This window comes from Pogona vitticeps, chromosome 7, assembly GCF_051106095.1.
Source record: "Pogona vitticeps strain Pit_001003342236 chromosome 7, PviZW2.1, whole genome shotgun sequence".
Taxonomy (NCBI): domain Eukaryota; kingdom Metazoa; phylum Chordata; class Lepidosauria; order Squamata; family Agamidae; genus Pogona; species Pogona vitticeps.
In genome coordinates, this window is record NC_135789.1 from 22,074,376 (window position 1) to 22,093,831 (window position 19,456).

General features: G+C 46.5%; 2 protein-coding genes across 2 annotated transcripts; one reads left to right on the top strand and one right to left on the bottom strand.

Moving 5' to 3' along the window:
* Positions 1 to 9,535: 9,535 nt before the first annotated feature.
* LOC110085145 (DNA-directed RNA polymerase II subunit RPB11-a) lies at positions 9,536 to 13,007 on the bottom strand. Its single transcript, XM_020805010.3, has 4 exons — positions 12,859 to 13,007; positions 10,818 to 10,907; positions 10,062 to 10,236; positions 9,536 to 9,731 (listed from the first exon to the last, which is right to left on the bottom strand). Exons 1-4 carry the CDS (start codon positions 12,909 to 12,911, stop codon positions 9,696 to 9,698), a joined length of 354 nt encoding a protein of 117 aa, XP_020660669.1. The 5' UTR covers positions 12,912 to 13,007; the 3' UTR covers positions 9,536 to 9,695.
* A 165-nt stretch (positions 13,008 to 13,172) lies between these two features.
* On the top strand, positions 13,173 to 19,169 carry LOC140701712 (DNA-directed RNA polymerase II subunit RPB11-a). Its single transcript, XM_072978273.2, has 4 exons — positions 13,173 to 13,323; positions 14,650 to 14,739; positions 15,343 to 15,517; positions 15,847 to 19,169. Exons 1-4 carry the CDS (start codon positions 13,271 to 13,273, stop codon positions 15,880 to 15,882), a joined length of 354 nt encoding a protein of 117 aa, XP_072834374.1. The 5' UTR covers positions 13,173 to 13,270; the 3' UTR covers positions 15,883 to 19,169.
* The last annotated feature ends 287 nt before the right edge of the window (positions 19,170 to 19,456 follow it).

The window sequence follows — 19,456 nt, forward strand, 5'->3', positions numbered from 1 at the left end:
CTAATGGGAACCGAAAGACACTCCGTTGAAGCCAAGGCTTCAATCAAACTTCGATCAAACCATGGGAGGACAGGATTCTCTGGAAAAGAACGTAACTCTGGGAAAGGCGGGAGGAAAAGAGGAAAACCCAATACAAGACGGACTGACTTCTTAAAGGAAGCCACAGGCTTGAGTTTGCAAAAGCTGAGCAGGGCTGTTGAGGACGACAGGGCCTTTTGGCTCATTCACGGGGTCACCATGAGTCGGAGGCAACTTCACAGCACACAACAATCATAAAACAGACACAGAATCTAAAGGAGTGAGGGTTTGGGCTGTCCGGAAGGGGGGGGTTTGATTTATTTAATTAATTAATTGAGTGATTCGTTTTTGTTTTTTGTTTTTTAAAGCAGTTCAAGAACCTTTTCCCCAGAGCCTGGAATTGCTGACTTTTAAAAGATCATGGTTTTCATGAACCTCCCCAGGCAGCAGCGCCTGTCAGAAGGGTGGGTTGCCCAAATCATATATGGATTCAGAACCATTTCTTACCCTCTTTCGCCTCCTTTATCATTCATGCTGTGGATCATGCCCTGGAAAAAAGAACCAGTCCCGTCAGCCAGTGCTTGGAAATGGCTGGCTCAAAAAAAGAGATATATTTTCTCTCTGGGGAAACTTGGTTTTGAAGATCTGTTCTTGGAAGAGATGGAAAGGCTACCACAGGGACGTTGAGCTGCCCGATGGAGCTGGCCACGTGATGGGGAAATTTCTTGACAAAGGAATGATGAGTAATGGCTCCTTCACATGAACCCACACATAGGCCTCTGATCAGGATAGGCCCACTCCTGCAACAGAACACTAGGAACGATCATCTTGACAGTTAGATCAGTAGATTCACCTTTGCCGGAGGTGTTGGCTGGTCACCATCAAGGATGCTTTGAGATGTGGACTTCCCCCTTCAACAAGGGGTTGGGCTAGTTGACCTCAAGGGCTCCCTTTCAAAGCCACCATTCTGTGCATGGGAAAGAAAATTCCCCTCTTCCTCTTACCCCTCTCCATCAGATCATCCTGACCTGCGTAAACACGAAGAAAACCGGGGTCTCCTTGCCTGCTACCCCATCGTGGGTACAGAACTTGTATACTGGGCTTTCCAGCTGTCAAAAATATATGTAAGCCTTAGGCCAAAATTTGTCCCAGTCTAATTTTAAAATGCTTTTATTAGCATAAACCTGTCCAACAGTAACATTTCCCAGTCCTCTTTGTATACATTCTTTTTGTCCTTTCTTGGAGGCAACACATTCAGAAGTTATTATGGCATCGTACAGAGAAACATTAAGTCCCTGGTGGGAATAATGATTTATTTGCCTCTCTTGCTCCCACACTGAAGCAACAGCGCCACCTGCTGATGACCAAAGAAAGGGCCATAGGACACATTCCAGGGCGCTTTAGGGGTGTTCAAATCCACTGGAATTGGAAATGTTTTACATCTGAAAAAAAATCGCCGCAGCTGATGACATCATCAGCCTTAGGCAGGGTTATTTATGGAAAAAGAGTTCAGCCATGATGTTATGATACTAGAAGCTGAATCTGTGCCAACAGGGTGATGTGGCTAACAAAAAAGGCAAAAGCTATTTTAGGCTGCAGGAACAGAATTCTAGTCTCCCAATCGTGCGAGGTGCTAGTCCCCTTCTATTTTGCACTGGTTAGGCCTCATCTGGAGTCCTGAGTCCAGTTCTGGACACCATACTTTAAGAAGGATGCCAACAAACTGGAGCGTGTTCAGAGGAGGGCAAGAAAGATGATCAGGGGACTGGACACCCCAAGCCCTGGGAGGAAAGACCAGAAGAACTGGGCAGGTTTCGCCTGGAGAAAAGAAGAGGGAGGGGAGACAGGAGAGCCCTTTTCAAACACTTGAAAGGTAATCCTACAGAGGAGGGGCAGGATCTGTTCTCCATCATCTCAGAGTGCAGGATACGTCACAATGGGCTCAAGTGACAGGAAGCCAGATTTTGGTGGAATAACAGGAAAAACTCCCTAACTGTTAGAGCAGTACGGCGATGGAACCAACGACCTCAAGAGGTGGCAAGCGCTCCAAACCCCTCCGGAGGCCTTCAAGAGAAAACTGGACCACCCTCTGTTCATCTTTGATTCGAGGCACTTGTTAAGTCCTTCCCAACCTTATCATTTTATGATTCTATGATATCAGAGTGGAGGCGGAAAACCCAGTCCATGGAGCTTCGCAGTTCTGTGGGGTTTAAAAACCAACTCCCAGGCCAAGACACTAACCATTGTACCACATGGCCTTTCCTCGTGGGAGTGGAGGGAAGGGGCGATTTTGGCATCAGTGATGTCTATGTGATTTGGCTGGGATTAAACTCTTCCCCCACGCTGTTACACACATATTGTTTACCCTCACCCGTCTGTTCTCCTCTGGAAACCGGCGAAAGAAATACTGTATTTTAAATGAGCCACTGAGGGAGGAACCTTCAGCCCTTTCTCACCTCACGTCTCACATGTTCCCTGATGTTTAAAAAAAAAAAAAGCACCACTGTAACTAAATTATACATAAATTCTGGAAAAGCGTTCATGCAAAAATACACAAACCCCAGCAGCTCTTGTTTTAAAAAGTAACACGCTGAATGAAACAGCCCCTTTCCTCCAACTCCATTTTAATAGGAGAGTTCTTATCATGGGTTTTAATCAAATTATATTATAATCAAATATCTTAAAATCTGGAAAGGTTCATCAGGGAAAACAGGTAATGAGTAGTGAATACAACTGAAGTAACATGTGTTGATTTAATACATATCTATCTCATCTTTCCTCCAATGGGGCTCCATCAAGATGGCGTCCATGGCTCTACTCCTTTGGACATTATCTATACAACAACCCATGGAGGCTGGCCAGTCGAGGCAGTGAGGAGCCCACGGTTTCACGGTGAAATTTGTGACTCAGTGAAAACTGGGACTGAAAATCTCCAGATTCCGGATCCTACACTCCATCTACAATGCTCCACTGTGTGATTAGTAGTCTGGCAGCCCACAATAGACCCTCCATGTTCAGAGGCAGTGTGTTTCAGAATAAGTGCAGCTACAGATAAAACAGTACATTGGGAGTTATTCATTTATATTTATGGGCTTCCCGGAGGCATCAATCTGATTTCTGTTGGGAAAATTTATATATATATATATAATTCTTGCACAAACAGTGCAAACTCATTAACTCACTGTCTGCCCTGTTTGTGCAAGAATTAAAGAAACATCAAAGGAAGGCTTCTCAATTACTGCCCGTTTTTTTAAAAAGCCATATACAATATGGCAGAGTTTTTAATTTTTAGGCAAATTCCTTTAGCTGTGCAGCCAAAGCGCCAGGATTCACTAAGCAGAATAGCTTCCAGTTCCCCATAGCAGCCCATCCCTTTTTTCCCCTCATCCACTGGCACTAACAGTCTCCACAATTCACGCTGAGACACTTATAGGAGAAAGAATAAAAGTTTTTGTTACTAACTGATCAAACAGCAAACTGAGAAAACACGGCTGGTTTCTGCAACGTAATGCACCAGACTCGGGGGTGGGGGGGGGGGGGAAGCGCTGAGCAGAGAGGTGGGGCTCTCCTTGAACTCAGAGGCAGGAGGGAACAATTGCTTAGTGCTGGGTAAATTGGCAGACACCGTGGCCCGGAAAGGTCCCTCCCAGCCAAACCTCCTGAAGTCAGCATGCAGGGTTACAAAACCTCCGACCTACAAGGGGCTTCAGAGAACCTGTCTGGATAGCCGCTCACAGATTTCTCCTTGGTGGTGATCCAGAATGAGACCCAAGACCAAGCTTCCCCTAAATATCTAAGGGTATCATTCGGACACAATTGTTACAAGGAAAATCCATCATTAGATGACAGGTGGTTAAGCTGACGGGGGGGCAACTCAAACTATTTCATGGTCCCTGTCGAAGCCTCCTGGTGTTTTATGTCAGTGCTCATTAACAGCTTATCCTTTCTTTTCCTCTTCCGTGTCTGATGCGACCACTTTTCCATACATGCTCATCCGTACCGTTCTAAGATGGAGACAGGAGCAGGATCCGAGGGAATCAGATCCCCCAACAAAACTATGCACGGAAAGGGGCGACTTTCCCAAGCTAATTTGAGGGAATCACTTTCTAGGGTCATCAACCAGAGATGAGCCAAAGGCAGAATTTTCTCTACTCGCCGGTATCTGATGCCAGGATCGGACAGAAAGCCAGCGACAGGGAAAAGGCCTTCCCTCAACCCCGGGACACGACAGAACTTGTTGTTTTATGTGCCATCAAGTCTCATCTGACACTGGGCAACCCCACGAATGAGCCCTCTCCAAAATATCCAATTCCCAAGAGCCGTGCTCAGATCTTGCAAACTCAGCCCTGTAGCTTCCTTAAGGAGTCAGTCCCTCTCAAATTTCCTCTTTTCCTGCTGCCTTCCCCAGCGTTATGGCCTCATCCAGAGAATCCACCCTTCTCATGAGGTGACCAAAGCAGGACAGCTTCAGTTTCATCATTTTTTTGCCTCCAAAGATAATTCAAGCTTGATTTTCCTCTAGGACCCACTTTACAGTATTTGTCTTTCGGGCAGTCTGGGCTATCGGCAAAGCTCTCTTCTGGTGCCACATTTCAAACAAATCAGGTCCCCCCGTCAGTTTTCCCACCCATACAGATAACTCAAGAGGAGCTGGTTTTGGAGAATTAGGTGCCGAAGCCTAAAACAGAGCAAGGAGTTAGGATCTGGTGCTTTGGGGGACGAAACGGTAGGGAGCACAGACCCCTGAGCAACCACAAAAGTTTGCAGCGTAAACAGGGAGAGACAAAAGGTCACCAATAAATAAATGTTCTTCTCACGCAGGACGATGGAAAAAGCCAAGCGGCGGCCTTAGCTGGTCTAAATATTTCAGCAGCAAGCAGCTACCTCACAGGGAGTATTCCTTGCTTCTCCAAACATCATTCCCCTGTTGGTATCCTATTTTTAGCTGTTTTCCTTTCTATTTTTAAACTTCTGGTCAACCACCGGTGACGTGGCTCCAGGCAGCAAACTTTGCTACCGCCAACAAGGGAAGTCAGGAGGATCTCCCCTGGTGAGTATCATTCATATTGAGATCTGGGGCATTAATCATCTCCTGGTTTGTGCAGACCGGTGACATTTCTTTGCCATGACACAACGCAGAACATTTGCCCTGCGCCCAAGATCTGAGTCATCCCACATCCCAGAGGTCGGTTTATTCTTAAAATAAGAGGTATTTTGAATGGTGTTTTGTAGACTTCAACTTCCAGAATTGTGGCAGGGGGATTAAAATCTGCCCACCTCTGCCTGGACCCGAGCAGGATGGAAAGCTGCTTGCCCACATCCTCTCTTTTTTTACCACGTGCCTTTACAGAAGAACTCCCTTATCCATGAAATCAGTATGAAACTTGAGTCTTGGGTCTCAGTGTGATTCCCTATATAGGAGGATGCCCTTCTCCACAGGATCAGTATTAAACCTGAGTCACAGTGCCAGAACAGTGAACAGATTTCAAGCATCTGTTCACCATTCTTCTGGAATGAATGGCAACAGCACCTACACCGCATCTCCCTCTGCAAGAAATCTCTCTGATGTTAAAAATTACTGTTTTTAAATTTGTAAACCTGCTCAGAGTAGACTCTTGGTCGAAACGGGTGAGATAAAAATTTAATAAATAAACAAATACATTAAACAGAAGTGGGTCTCAACGTGAATCCATATATAGCAAGAACGCCTTATCCACAGGGGATCATTTCCAAGCACTCTCCCCACACACATGATGAAAAGGTGGATGATATCAAATAGTTTTAATGGTGAACATGATAAATAGCATGGTTTCTATCTCCCTCTAAAGGCCAGCTCTGGTAATGACATCATAGAAATATATACAGTGGTGCCCCGCATAGCGACGATAATCCGTTCCGGATAAATTGTCGCTATCTGGAAACGTCACTATACAGGGCAAAAAGCCCCATAGGAACGCATTAAACTCCGTTTAATGTGTTCCTATGGGGGATAAACTCAACGCTAAGCGGGAATCCTCCATAGGGCTGCCATTTTCGCCGCCTCGGCAAGCGAGGAATCGGCGCGAAAATGCTGCGGGTGGCCATTTTCTTGATCCAGTGGCCATTTTGGAACCGCCGATCAGTTGTTCTAAAACATCACAATGCGATGTTTACCCTATTTAAACATCACAATGTGATCACAAAAGCGATCGCAAAAAATGCATCGCTATGCGGATTCGTCGTTAAACGGTGCGCTCGTTAAGCGAGGCACCACTGTACTGTACAGTATTTCTCTAGCAAAAGATACATATAGCACGGTCTCTGGCTCCCACTATTGGCCAGTTCTGGTAATTTCATATTTAGAAATTATATTTTGTTACAATGAAAAAGTGAGACAGCAGGAATGATGCCACTGTTAATAAACGCTGGCATGCTCCTTCACTGCACAGGGTCCAGGAAGCAGGGGAAAATAGTGCCACTCTGTCCTGTTAAAATTCTAAGCACAATGGAAAGATCTGCTCAAACCTCTATGCCCCGCTACCCAAACTTTCCTGGTGGAGGGAATTTCCAGGAGGGTCAGGCGTGGTGGAGGCTGGCAAAAACCTTTCTGTCTAATCCTCTCCTGACCCTGTGAGCCCCCCTGACCCCCATGATGCTCCTGGGATCACAATCACAACGATGCTTGCTGGGGTTTGCACACCAACCTTGTTAGGTAGGAATACCAAAATATCCACAAGAGGTTCAAACTTCTGAACCAACAGCCCCCTTCTTCTCGGAATGACCAAACTGATGGGGGGAAATTTTTATTATTATTTTACCAAAGACATTGCAAAAGAAAATAAAGGTTCAAGAACAAATTCAAAAGTTCAAGAAAAAATCAAAACGACATGAAATAAACCCAAATCCAAGAAGGTTCAGAATGAGGAGCCTCGAAAAATCTAGAATACTCGCCACAGAAATCAATAATCCTCTACACAACTCCTCACAATGCAGTCGGACTGAAGGACAGTCAGAGCATATGCAGAGTGCGAGAGACTAACAAGGGAAACTCTCTACTCCTGAGGGACCAGGCTGAACAACTCCATCGTCTGAGCATCATCTATCTTGATTTTTACCATCACCAATCAGATCTGAAGTTAGACAGAATCTTCTAGAAGGAAGAATTTTTTCTGCACAGTAGCTCCTTGATTCCCCCCCCCCCCCTTTTTGCCAGTTCCTTCATGTCTGGAGGGGAATGAGGCAGGTATTTGGCATTTAGGCTACTGTTGACCTTGTGAGGACACGTCGGAAATATCACCAGCTTTGAGGGATCCTGGTCCATCGAGCGATGACATTGTTGACGGCTGGAGTTCACAAGCAAACAACGCCGATGGACGGAGATCTTCCACGGTTGAAAGGCTTTCCTCCGAAAGAAACCTTTTGGAAGAACATTGTGATTGGAATTTATTTCATTTTCTTCAACTCGTCAAAGTACTGCTGCAGGGGCTGCAACGCTTCGGTGAGCATACGGTTGACTTTAATGCTGCGTTCCATCCGAGGATCAGATTCCGTAATTTTGTCCTTTAAAGCTTGAGCAATCTGGAACACTTCGGCAAATTTCTCCACCGTCCACATGGCCGGTTCTTCTGCCGCTTCTTCCTTCACCTTTTCCTCTTCCTCGTCCTCCGTAGATGACTTCACAAGTTCTTCCCACTCTTCATTGGTTAACACTTCCCGATGGCTTTCGATATGTTCTTTCACTTCTTCATCAATCATATCGACAAAGCCTTCTCCACCGATCCGTCTGGCGGCCTCAATTATTTTCCTAACTTCTCGGTCGATCTCCGGGAAACCCTTAAAATCCTTCACGACTTCGCCCCACAAATTCTTCCAGCAGGTGTTTACGGTCTCTGGTGTTAATTCACCCACGGCCTCTCCGATACAGGAAACCGCGTCCGCAATACTGAACGATTCCCAGCACTTCATGATGTCAAGATTCGGGTCGGCATCCATTGCCGATCGAAGGCGATCAAAGACCAGACGGGTGTACGTGGCCTTGACACACCGGATGGCACCCTGATCAAGCGGCTGAAGCAATGACATCGTTTGGGGAGGCAAAAACACAACATCCACATTTCCATCTTCGCAGCAAACAGACTCGGGATGGCCCGGCGCACTGTTGACGATCAACAGGGCTTTAAACGGCAAGACTTCCTGTTCAAAATACTCTTTCGCCTCCGGGATGAAGCACTGGCGGAACCATTCAATGAACAAGCTGTCTGTGAGCCAAGCATGCCGGTGGTGTTGCCAGAACACGGGTAGGTAACTTTTGTCCTTGTCTTTCAGAGCCTGCGGATTCTTCGCTCTGTAAACTACGCCCGGCTTTATCATATGACCTGCTGTGTTACCGCACAGGATCAGAGTTAATCTGTCCTTCCAGAGTTGGCACCCTGGGGCCTGCTTTGCACATTTCTGGATGTAGGTTCGTTCTGGCATCTTCTTCCAGAACAGCCCGGTTTCATTGCAACTGAAGACTTGCTTGGGGTGGTATCCTTTCTCCTCAATCAACTCCTTCAACTCTTCCGGAAAAGTCGCCACCGCGTCATCCTCAGCAGGGGCAGCCTCTTCAGTGAGTTTTACACTTCTTAGTCCGAACCGGTTCCTAAATCTGTGTAACCATCCCTTACTTGCAATAAAGGGCTTGCTATCATTTGTCTCTGGTGATCCTTTGCTAAAGTCTTCGTAAAGGCCCAGTGCTTTCTGACGCAGCACGTTATTGTCAACAGTAACCCCGTTTTTGTTCATGTCTTCCAGCCACAAATGTAATGCTTTTTCCACCTTAACTAAACACTTGTCACGTACTGTGGCCATAACTTTTGCGGTCTCAGGGGCCACAGCAAGAGTTGCCCGAATTTCTTTTTCTTGCTTCACAATCCCGCGGATAGAAGATTCGTTTTTGCCGTACATCTTGGCAACTTCAGCGAACGATTTTTTTTCTTTCCCTATTAAATCGAGGATTTTCCCTTTTTCGCTTAAAGTAAGCACTTGGCGACTTCTCTTTGGCACATTTGGCTTGCCTCCATCACTCCTTCTGCGCTTTGATGCCATTGGTAAGTAAAAGAAGGGTTACGTGAAAACAAGCACAGCGGTACTGTGAAATCAGATCTGAAAACCAAGACAGCTATTAAATGACTAAATATATTGTTTGAATTTTCTATTTAGTTTTCTCATACCACAGGAAACAAACATTTTAGATATGGATCTGGCAAAAATGAGGACCTACTGGACGTCATTAAGCTGCACAATTAAACTGCACGCTTCAAAAACTGACTCTTTTACCTTTCTTCAGGGTTAAAAAGGACTTCAAGATGATCATAAAAAAGAGAATGATAACTGTGAATGCTTGTGAGGCATTCTCTACTGTAATTAAAATGCACAATGTGTATACTTTTCTATAATCTGGAAAATACAGTTTTCCTAACAGAACATGATACTGTTTCAAGATACTGTGTCTTTACTGACAAAACAGCCACATTGTTTCTTTAAAAAGCATTTCAGATTAAAGGTAAAAGACCAATTTATTAGCCAACAGAGAAACACTTTCCTCTAAGTCACTTACAAACAGTTCAGCCGCCTGCTTCACGAGCTTGCTACTCAGTAGCCAAGACGTCTGGGAAAATCGAAATTATTTACAACCAGCCGGCTAAGAGGCTGTGTTCCTATTCAATGCCTTCTTGCTTGTCTTTGATGGCCACCTGCAAGAGAGGCACAAGAAGAACGTTTGCAAATTTGGCTACATACAGTTTCTTGCAGAAAGATCCATTTCCCTTAACGGTCCTACAGCAAAGGGGTCAACGGCAAGAGACCCCGTTTTCTCCCCTTGCCTTTTTGGCCAGACCCGTTGTTAGCCAAGTTGGATTCCGGAGTGTTATTTCCCCTCTTAATTATGGACTTGGAACGGGGCCCAATGCTGGCCTGCTCTCTCCATCCTCTGCAGTCCAAGGGCATGCTGGAACCAGACATGGGCTGAGCCTCTCCACCTAGGAGCAGCGCACTGCAACTCAGGTTAGAATGGGGCGGCTTGCCCGGAAGCGCTCCTCGAGGAGGGAAAGCTCGCTGATGAGATCCGTGATGGCGTTGGTGAAGGCTTCCTGGGGGCTGTAATCGGGCGTCGTCTGGACCCGAATGATGATCTTGTGCTCAAGAGGGTGAGGGACCTTGTAACCGGCAAAAAGGACCTGGGGATCTTTGAGTAGCTGCCTGGAAGTAGGAGGAAATGCCACACGCAATGAAATGAGCCCGTCTTGGCCAGATCAGGTTCAGCCCGCAAAACGTGGGCCTCTCTCCTGGATGACAGCAACCCTCTCTTATCTGGAGCTGCCCCTCATACAAAGTGCTTGGCTTCTGGGGTGCAGCTCGTGTACCTTCAAGGACTAAACTCCCTGCAGTTTGTCTTGCGGAGAGGAATGACGCGGCCTTACTTTTGCCTCCGTTTTAAGAACACCGGACCATCCTTGCTTATGCCACCACCTGGCTGACCATGAACAGCTTTACTCCAGGAGGAGCAAAGAGACGGCCGTGTGGTTCCCCGAGACTACACAGATGGGAGAGTGGGGGACAATATAAAGGGAGAGTGAAATAAAATACCCAGAAAAAGGGGCTTCACAAGCCGATACTCCCAAGGGGAACACTCCATGTGACAACCAGTGGCTTTTCCTACCCCAAAAACTCATTTGAAATGAAAGATGCCATTAAAAAAATAGCAGAAAGACAGAAACCCATTTAACCTGAAGGATTATCATTTGCGAATCAATTTGTGAAAACGAGACTCCTTTACTCACGACTTAATGATATTCCCAAGCGTGTGATCCTCCTTGTTAATGGTAAACAGGCAAGCGTTGGGTACTTTTGTGTCCTTGTTTATGGTAATCCTGGAAGAAAGAAGCAGGGAAAAGACCCACGTCCATTATTTCTAAGGTGACGTGAAAGCTTTTCAGATACTATGGAGCAGCAAGAAGACACCTCTGGGCCCTAGATGGTATTTCTCTTTAGATGTTCAAAGAACTGAACTAAGCTTCAGACTTACCAGAAGAAGACAAGACTCAGTGAGGAAAAAAAATAGTGCTTGGAAATATAGCAATAAATCATTTTTAAAAATCTGAAGGTGAAATAGATCAACTCCATAAGGGAAGCCATGGCCTTGAGGTGCAAGACTTGAATAAGACAGTAGGATCCACCTATCTGCTGATTCACTTATCCACTGATTGAAAATACTAAATAATGCCCCCCAGCAATGCCTATTTATAGGCATTTCCAGAGTGTATTTAACACAATGGGTTGCTAGGGGAAGCCAGAGACTTTTGACACTTCTGCATTTTCCAGTTTCCATCCGAAGGGGGCTTGGAACCAACCCCCTGGAGATACCGAGGCCCTCTGTCTGTAGGACGTTTTGGAGGCCATTCATTCATTGGCTCACCGTAAGTCAGAAGAAACTCGGAGGCACATAAGAACGATGCTAAAAGCTGTTGATACCATCATAGTCCTTTTGCCTTCCCGCCTTCTACCTCCCCATTTCCTGACTGTCAGCAAGGTTTCAGATCTTCCACCAGGAAGCCAGGAACGGAATCCAGGACACTGCACACAGAATCCTCCTGCTCTTATGCCTTAGTCTTCATTAGGTCTGAGACAACAAACCTCTTTCGCACCTCATTCATGCACCAGTGCCAAGACTTCCCAAGAGAAACAGCCTTGCCAATCCTTGAAGCTTTCTCTTCCATTCGGGAACCCACAGACCTTCAGACGCTGGACTCTGATTCTCATAAGCCTTTGCCCAGAACTTAGAATATGTTTGTTCTTCTCTGTCTCTGTGTATACACGCACACAGGGTGCCATGAATTCCCAACAGCTGGACCCCGACCCCCATAATGCTTCTGCCATTAATTAGCAAATAAGATTTTCTGAGCCAAAATCCAAACCGAGGAAAGAAAGGAACAAAACATAAAAACCATGTGGCACCTTCAAGACTAACAATTCTCATTTGATGCGAGCTTTTGCGGATCAGGTCCTCTTCCTCCAATGGAGAAAAGAAAATGAAACACAAGAGTCCGCAAAGAAAACATTCAAAACAGTCCCGGTCTTTGAGAGTCTCGGGTGTGTGGCTACTTCTCTGGTGCAGTAATGTCTGACTGATGTTTGGTGTTTTCAGTTCAATTGTAAACACTCTCTTTTTAAACATATAGCTTCTCTCCCCCCCGCTTTGGATTTTCCCTGATATGCTGGCGGCACAGGCTAGCAGGGCCAACAAGTAATATTTTATTCTATGTATTCGCAAAGGCTTTCACGCACATATAATAGTATCATAGTGGATCCAATGAGGAGTGGTTAAGCCCTCCCTCATTCTGGGGGGTGCTCTGGGGCCCTCAGCCTGTGGGGACATGGGGGGAGAGCCTGTCCCAGACCCCACAGGAGAGCTTTGCCCCTCAGCTCCCAGCCCCTGGCCATCATCGCCCACAGCCCACCACAGCATTTGTTGATTTATTTTTCTGGACAACAACTCCCAGAATCCCTCGGCCAGCATGACCACAACGACTACCACCCGTGCCTTATCCGGAGTCTGAGGAAATAAAAGAACTAACATAATACGATAATTAGCCAGAGAGAGTCAACCACGGTTAGGGGATTCTGGGCGTTGTAGTCACCTAAGAGAATAGCTCCAAACTTCGCTGCAGGCGGCCTGGCCAATGGTCAGGCACGATGGGGTTTGTAGTCCGAAGTACCTCTGGAGGCCCCACTTGCCTCCCCCCCCACGCCCGGCCCCCTGATTTAAAGAGGAAACCCTTCCTCCTCCTCTTCCTCCTCCTCGCCTTCCGGCTCTCCACTCACTTTTTCTCCCCCTTGAACAGTAAAAAGGACTCGAAAGCCGGCGGAGCGTTCATGGTCCTCACCGGAACGGCAGCGGCGCCTTCCTTGTGAGTCCAATTCACTTCCGGTTCACAGTAATCCCGGTTCCAGCGACCTGCCACTCCCGCCCTCTACTGGTCTCTTTCGGTAACGCAGGCTCCTTACCAGCTTTCAGCCCCTTTTCATCATAGATGGTGGGATAGAGCGGCCTCTTGGGAGGGGCCGGCCGGCCGGCTCGCCATCAAAACGGTGCACTTCCCGCGCCTGGCCACTAGAGGGGGAGGAGGGCGGAAGTGGAATTGGGCGGCCGAAATGCAAGAGCGGGAGGGGTTACGGTCAACCGGAAGTGATTTTATCTCAGAAGGCGGGTACCTCTGCTTTTCCGGTGAGGATCATGAACGCTCCGCCAGCTTTCGAGTCCTTCTTGCTTTTCAAGGGGGAGAAAAAGTGAGTGGAGAGCCGGAAGGCAAGGAGGAGGAGGAAGGGTTTCCTTCTGGTGGGGGGGTGTCTTGAAATCAGCAGGACGAGTGGGGGGGGGGAATTGGGGCCTCCAGAGGTGTTTTGGACTACAAACACCATCATATCTTACTATTGGCCAGATGGTGTTTTGGACTACAATCCCCATCGTGGCTAGCTAGGCCGCCTGCAGCAAGGTTTGGAGCCATTGTTTCTCTTAGGTGACTACAACGCCCAGAATCCCCTAACCATGGCTGACACAGACACACACACTTGTCTCTCTCTCTAACTAATAATTATGTGGGGGCGGGGGGGGGGGGAAGAACCTGGAGGCCTCCAGAGGTGCTTCGATTACAAATCCCATCTTGCCTGACCGTTGTTTTAGTTTTAGAAGAGGTGGCCTCGTTTGTGCCAGAATATTGGGGGGGGGGGGGTTTAAAGGGGAAACATTTACATGCATTGGCTGCCCATCCGATTCCGCATCGACTTCAAAGTGTTGATGCTTACCTATAAAGCCCTAAACGGTTTAGGGCCTCGATACTTGGTGGAACACCTACTCCCACCAAGTTCTACCCGTGTCACTCGAGCGAGCCAGGAGGTGAGGCTGAGGAGCCTAACGCTGAGGGAGGCCCGGAAGGAGAAGACAAGAAATCGTGCCTTCTTGGCGGTGGCTCCTCGCCTCTGGAACAACTTACCTCCGGAGATTTGCGCGGCTCCCTCACTGGGTACCTTCAAGAAGCAATTAAAAACTTGGATGTTTCAGCAGGCCTTCCCATCATATAACTCATGACCTCTTTCTTTCTTTCTTCCTTACTGTTCTATGTTTTGTGTTTTTTGCATTGTAATGTAGTGTTTTATGATTTAGAACCGCTATTTACATTTTTATTGTACTATTTTAAGATTGTTAGCCGCCTAGAGTGGTCCTTGTTTGACCAGATTGGCGGGATATAAATAAAATAAAATAATAAATAAAAAAGAGAGCGTTTGCAATAGAACTAAAAACACCCAACATTGGTCAGACGTTACTGCATCCCAAAGCCATGGCTTCCTTTATAGAGTTAATCTATTTCACCTTCAGGTTTTTAAAAAGGATTTATTGCTACATTCCCCAGCACTATTGTTCTCCCCACCCCATCCCCCACCCGAGTCTTGTCTTCTTCTGGTAAGTCTGAAGTTTACTTTAGTTCTTTGAACATGTAAATAGAAATGCCATCTAGGGTCCAGAGGTGTCTTCTTGCTGCTCCGTAGTATCTAAAAAGCTTTCACGTCACCTTAGAAATAATAGACGTGGGTCTTTTCCCTGCTTCTTTCTCCCAGGATTACCATAAACAAGGACACAAAAGTACCCAACGCCTGCCTGTTTATCATTAACAAGGAGGATCACACGCTTGGGAATATCATTAAGTCGTGAGTAAAGGAGTCTCGTTTTCACAAATTGATTCGCAAATGATAGTCTAGGTGGGGGTGGGATACAGGACTGCCCAGTGTATCAGAAGATCCTTCAGGTTAAATGGGTTTCTCTCTTTCTGCAATTTTTTAATGGCATCTTTCATTTCCAATGAGTTTTTGGGGTAGGAAAAGCCACCGGTTGTCACATGGAGTGTTCCTCTTGGGAGTATCGGTTCGTGAAGCCCCTTTTTCTGGGTATTTTATTTCACTCTTCCCTTTATATTGTCCCCCACTCTCCCATCTGTGTAGTCTCTTTGCTCCTCCTGGAATAAAGCTGTTCATGGTCAGCCAGGTGGTGGCATAAACAAGGATGGTCCGATGTTCTTAAAACGGAGGCAAAAGTAAGGCCGTGTCATTCCTCTCCCCAAGACAAACTGCAGGGAGTTTAGTCCTTGAAGGTACACGAGCTGCAACCCAGAAGCCAAGCACTTTGTATGAGGGGCAGCCCCAGATAAGAGAGGGTTGCTGTCATCCAGGAGAGAGGCCCACGTTTTGCGGGCTGGACCTGATCTGGCCAAGGCAGGGGCTCGTTTCATTGCGTGTGTCGTTTCCTCCTTCCAGGCAGCTACTCAAAGATCCCCAGGTCCTTTTTGCCGGTTACAAGGTCCCTCACCCTCTTGAGCACAAGATCATCATTCGCGTCCAGACAACACCCGATTACAGCCCCCAGGAAGCCTTCACCAACGCCATCACGGATCTCATCAGCGAGCTTTCCCTCCTTGAGGAGCGCTTCCGGGTAAGCCGCCCCTTCCTAAGCCGAGTTGCAGTGTGCTGCTCCTAGGTGGGGAGGCTCATCCCGTGTCTGGTTCCAGCATGCCCTTGGACTGCAGAGGATGGAGAGAGCAAGCCAGCGTTGGGCCCTGTTCCAAGTCCATAATTAAGAGGGGAAATAACACTCCGGAATCCAACTTGGCTAACAACGGGTCTGGACTAAAGGGCAAGGGGAGAAAAGGGGTCTCTTGCCGTTGACCCCTTTGCTGTAGGACCGTTAAGGGAAATGGATCTTTCTGCAAGAAACCATATGTAGCCAAATTTGCAAACGTTCTTCTTGTGCCTCTCTTACAGGTGGCCATCAAAGACAAGCAAGAAGGCATTGAATAGGAACACAGCCTCTTAGCCGGCTGGTTGTAAATAATTTTGATTTTCCCAGACGGCTTGGCTACTGAATAACAGGCTTGTGAAGCAGGCGGCTGAACTGTTTGTAAGTGACTTAGAGGAAAGTGTTTCTCTGTTGGCTAATTTAAATTGTTCTTTTGCTTTTAATTTGAAATGCTGACTTTTGAAAGAAACAATGTGGTTGTTTTGTCAGTAAAGACACAGTATCTTGAAACAGTATCATGTTCTCTTAGGAAAAGTGTATTTTCCAGGTTATAGAAAAGTATACGCATTGTGCATTTTAGTTATAGTAGGGAACGCCTCACGAGTATTCACAATTATCATTTTCTTTTGTTATGGTCATCTTGAAGTCCTTTTTTAAAGCCCTGAAGAAAGGTTAAAAGAGTCTGTTCTTGAGGCATGCATTTTCATGTTACAGTAGGACCCCCTATCCCCGGGATCGGCATCTGCAATTTGAGTTGACCGAGGTCTGAGAAAACTAAATAGAAAATTCAAGAAATACCTTTAATCATTTAATAGCTGTCTTGGTTTTCAGATCCGATTTCACAGTATCGCTTGTTTTCACGTAACCCTTCTTTTACTTTAACAATGGCGTCAAAGCGCAGAAGGAGTGATGGTGGCAAGCCAAATGTGCCAAAGAGAAGTCGCCAAGTGCTTACTTTAAGCGAAAAAGGGAAAATCCTCGATTTAATAGGGAAAGAAAAAAAATCGTTCGTTGAAGTTGCCAGGATGTACGGCAAGAACGAATCTTCTATCCGCGGGATTGTGAAGCAAGAAAAAGAAATTCGGGCAACTCTTGCTGTGGCCCCTGAGACCGCAAAAGTTATGGCCACAGTACGTGACAAGTGTTTAGTTAAGGTGGAAAAAGCATTAAATTTGTGGCTGGAAGACATGAACAGAAACGGGGTTACTGTTGACAATAATGTGTTGTGTCGAAAGGCACTGACCCTGTACGAAGACTTTAGCAAAGGATCACCCGAAACAAATGACAGCAAGCCCTTCATTGCAAGTAGGGGGTGGTTACACAGATTTAGAAACCGGTTCGGACTAAGAAGTGTAAAACTCACTGAAGAGGCTGCCCCTGCTGAGGACGACGCGGTGGCGACTTTTCCGGAAGAGTTGAAGGAGTTGATTGAGGAGAAAGGATACCACCCCAAGCAAGTCTTCAGTTGCAATGAAACCGGGCTGTTCTGGAAGAAGATGCCAGAACGAACCTACATCCAGAAATGTGCAAAGCAGGCCCCAGGGTGCCAACTCTGGAAGGACAGATTAACTCTGATCCTGTGCGGTAACACAGCAGGTCATATGATAAAGCCGGGCGTAGTTTACAGAGCGAAGAATCCGCGGGCTCTGAAAGACAAGGACAAAAGTTACCTACCCGTGTTCTGGCAACACCACCGGCATGCTTGGCTCACAGACAGCTTATTCATTGAATGGTTCCGCCAGTGCTTCATCCCGGAGGCGAAAGAGTATTTTGAACAGGAAGGCTTGCCGTTTAAAGCCCTGTTGATCGTCAACAGTGCACCGGGCCATCCCGAGTCTGTTTGCTGCGAAGATGGAAATGTGGATGTTGTGTTTTTGCCTCCACAAACGACGTCATTGCTTCAGCCGCTTGATCAGGGTGCCATCCGGTGTGTCAAGGCCACGTACACCCGTCTGGTCTTTGATCGCCTTCGATCGGCAATGGATGCCGACCCGAATCTTGACATCATGAAGTGCTGGGAATCGTTCAGTATTGCGGACGCAGTTTCCTTTATTGGAGCCGCTGTGGATGGATTAACACCAGAGACCGTAAACGCCTGCTGGAAGAATCTGTGGGGCGAAGTCGTGAATGATTTTAAGGGTTTCCCGGAGATCGACCGAGAAGTTAGGAAAATAATTGAGGCCGCCAGACGGATCGGTGGAGAAGGCTTTGTCGATATGATTGACGAAGAAGTGAAAGAACATATCGAAAGCCATCGGGAAGTGTTAACCAATGAAGAGTGGGAAGAACTTGTGAAGTCATCTACGGAGGACGAGGAAGAGGAAAAGGTGAAGGAAGAAGCGGCAGAAGAACCGGCCATGTGGACGGTGGAGAAATTTGCCGAAGTGTTCCAGATTGCTCAAGCTTTAAAGGACAAAATTACGGAATCTGATCCTCGGATGGAACGCAGCATTAAAGTCAACCGTATGCTCACCGAAGCGTTGCAGCCCCTGCAGCAGTACTTTGACGAGTTGAAGAAAATGAAATAAATTCCAATCACAATGTTCTTCCAAAAGGTTTCTTTCAGAGGAAAGCCTTTCAACCGTGGAAGATCTCCGTCCATCGGCGTTGTTTGCTTGTGAGCTCCAGCCGTCAACAGTGTCATCGCTCGATGGACCAGGATCCCCTGAAGCAGGTGATCTTTCTGACATGTCCTCACAAGGTCAACAGTAGCCTAAATGCCATCACAACGCCTGTCTCATTTACCTCACTTCATTGCATCGCATGGTTCTTGTGTCACCCCCACAAGAGGATGAAGAAGCACATTAATATTTTTGAGAGAGAGAGAGAGTGGCCACTTTCCCTTAACTTGTTATTATAATTATCCTCTTTTACTGATCATGTCACCTTTCCCCCAACTTATCAATTCCACTGCAACAGCATTTACAGTAGTGTTTGGTACTAGGTGTAGTGGGGCTCGGAACCCATCTCCCGGGGATACGGGGGTCCTGCTGCAATTAAACCCAGTTTAAGGGTCAGGGACCAGTCAAAAAGCAACTTCTGTGCCTTGTGTGAAGAATATCCCGCACCGCTAGCATTTGATTTTAGATTCTTGCTGCAGGTGATTCCATGTCTTTGTGTTGCTCTGAATCAAACAACCTGCTCCAGACACAAAGGAACTGACAGAAAGGGGGGGATCAATCAGCTACTTTGCAGAAAAATTAATTCCTTTTAGAAGATTCTGTCTAACTTTGCATCTGATCTGTGACGGCATAAACAAAGGTAGATGATGCTCAGATGATTGACCTGTTCAGCCTGGTCCCTCAGGATTAGAGTCTCCCTTGTTAGTCTCTTGCAGTCTGCATATGCTCTGGGACTATCCTTCAGTTCGACTGTATTGTGAGTTGTGTACAGGATTATTGATTTCTGTGGTGAGTATTCTAGATTTGCCGAGGCTCCTCAATCTGAACATTCTTGGATCTAGGCTTATTTCATGTTGTTTCAATTTTTTCTTGAATTTGTTGTTCTACCTTTATTTTCCTTTGCAACATATTTTATAAAATAATAATAAAAAAACCAAATTCCTCCATCAGTTTGGTCATTCCGAGAAGAGGGTTGTTGGTTCAGGAGTCTGAACCTCTTGTGGGTATTTTGGTATTCCTACATTACACAGTAGGAGCTAATAGATCCACCACTGGCATGGTATTCTCCCTCAGACAGTTGCAGGAGAAATGTAGGGAACAACAACAGCCACTCTTTGTGGCCTTAATAGATCTCACAAAGGCCTTTGATTTGGTTAGCAGGGGTGGCCTTTTTAAAATACTTACCAAAATTGGATGTCCACCTCGTCTCCTTAACATCATCAGGTCCTTTCAT

Bases quoted from the DNA above. Each gene is read 5' to 3' on its own strand.
- LOC110085145 (XM_020805010.3), bottom strand. From the start codon at position 12,911: ATGAACGCTCCGCCGGCTTTCGAGTCCTTTTTACTGTTCAAGGGGGAG. The intron at 10,908-12,858 runs GTGAGTGGAGAG...TCTTTCTTCCAG, and splicing joins CTGTTCAAGGGGGAGAAAAA to GATTACCATAAACAAGGACA. The intron at 9,732-10,061 runs GCAAGCCGCCCC...CCTCTCTTGCAG, and splicing joins TCCTCGAGGAGCGCTTCCGG to GTGGCCATCAAAGACAAGCA.
- LOC140701712 (XM_072978273.2), top strand. From the start codon at position 13,271: ATGAACGCTCCGCCAGCTTTCGAGTCCTTCTTGCTTTTCAAGGGGGAG. The intron at 13,324-14,649 runs GTGAGTGGAGAG...TCTTTCTCCCAG, and splicing joins CTTTTCAAGGGGGAGAAAAA to GATTACCATAAACAAGGACA. The intron at 15,518-15,846 runs GTAAGCCGCCCC...CCTCTCTTACAG, and splicing joins TCCTTGAGGAGCGCTTCCGG to GTGGCCATCAAAGACAAGCA.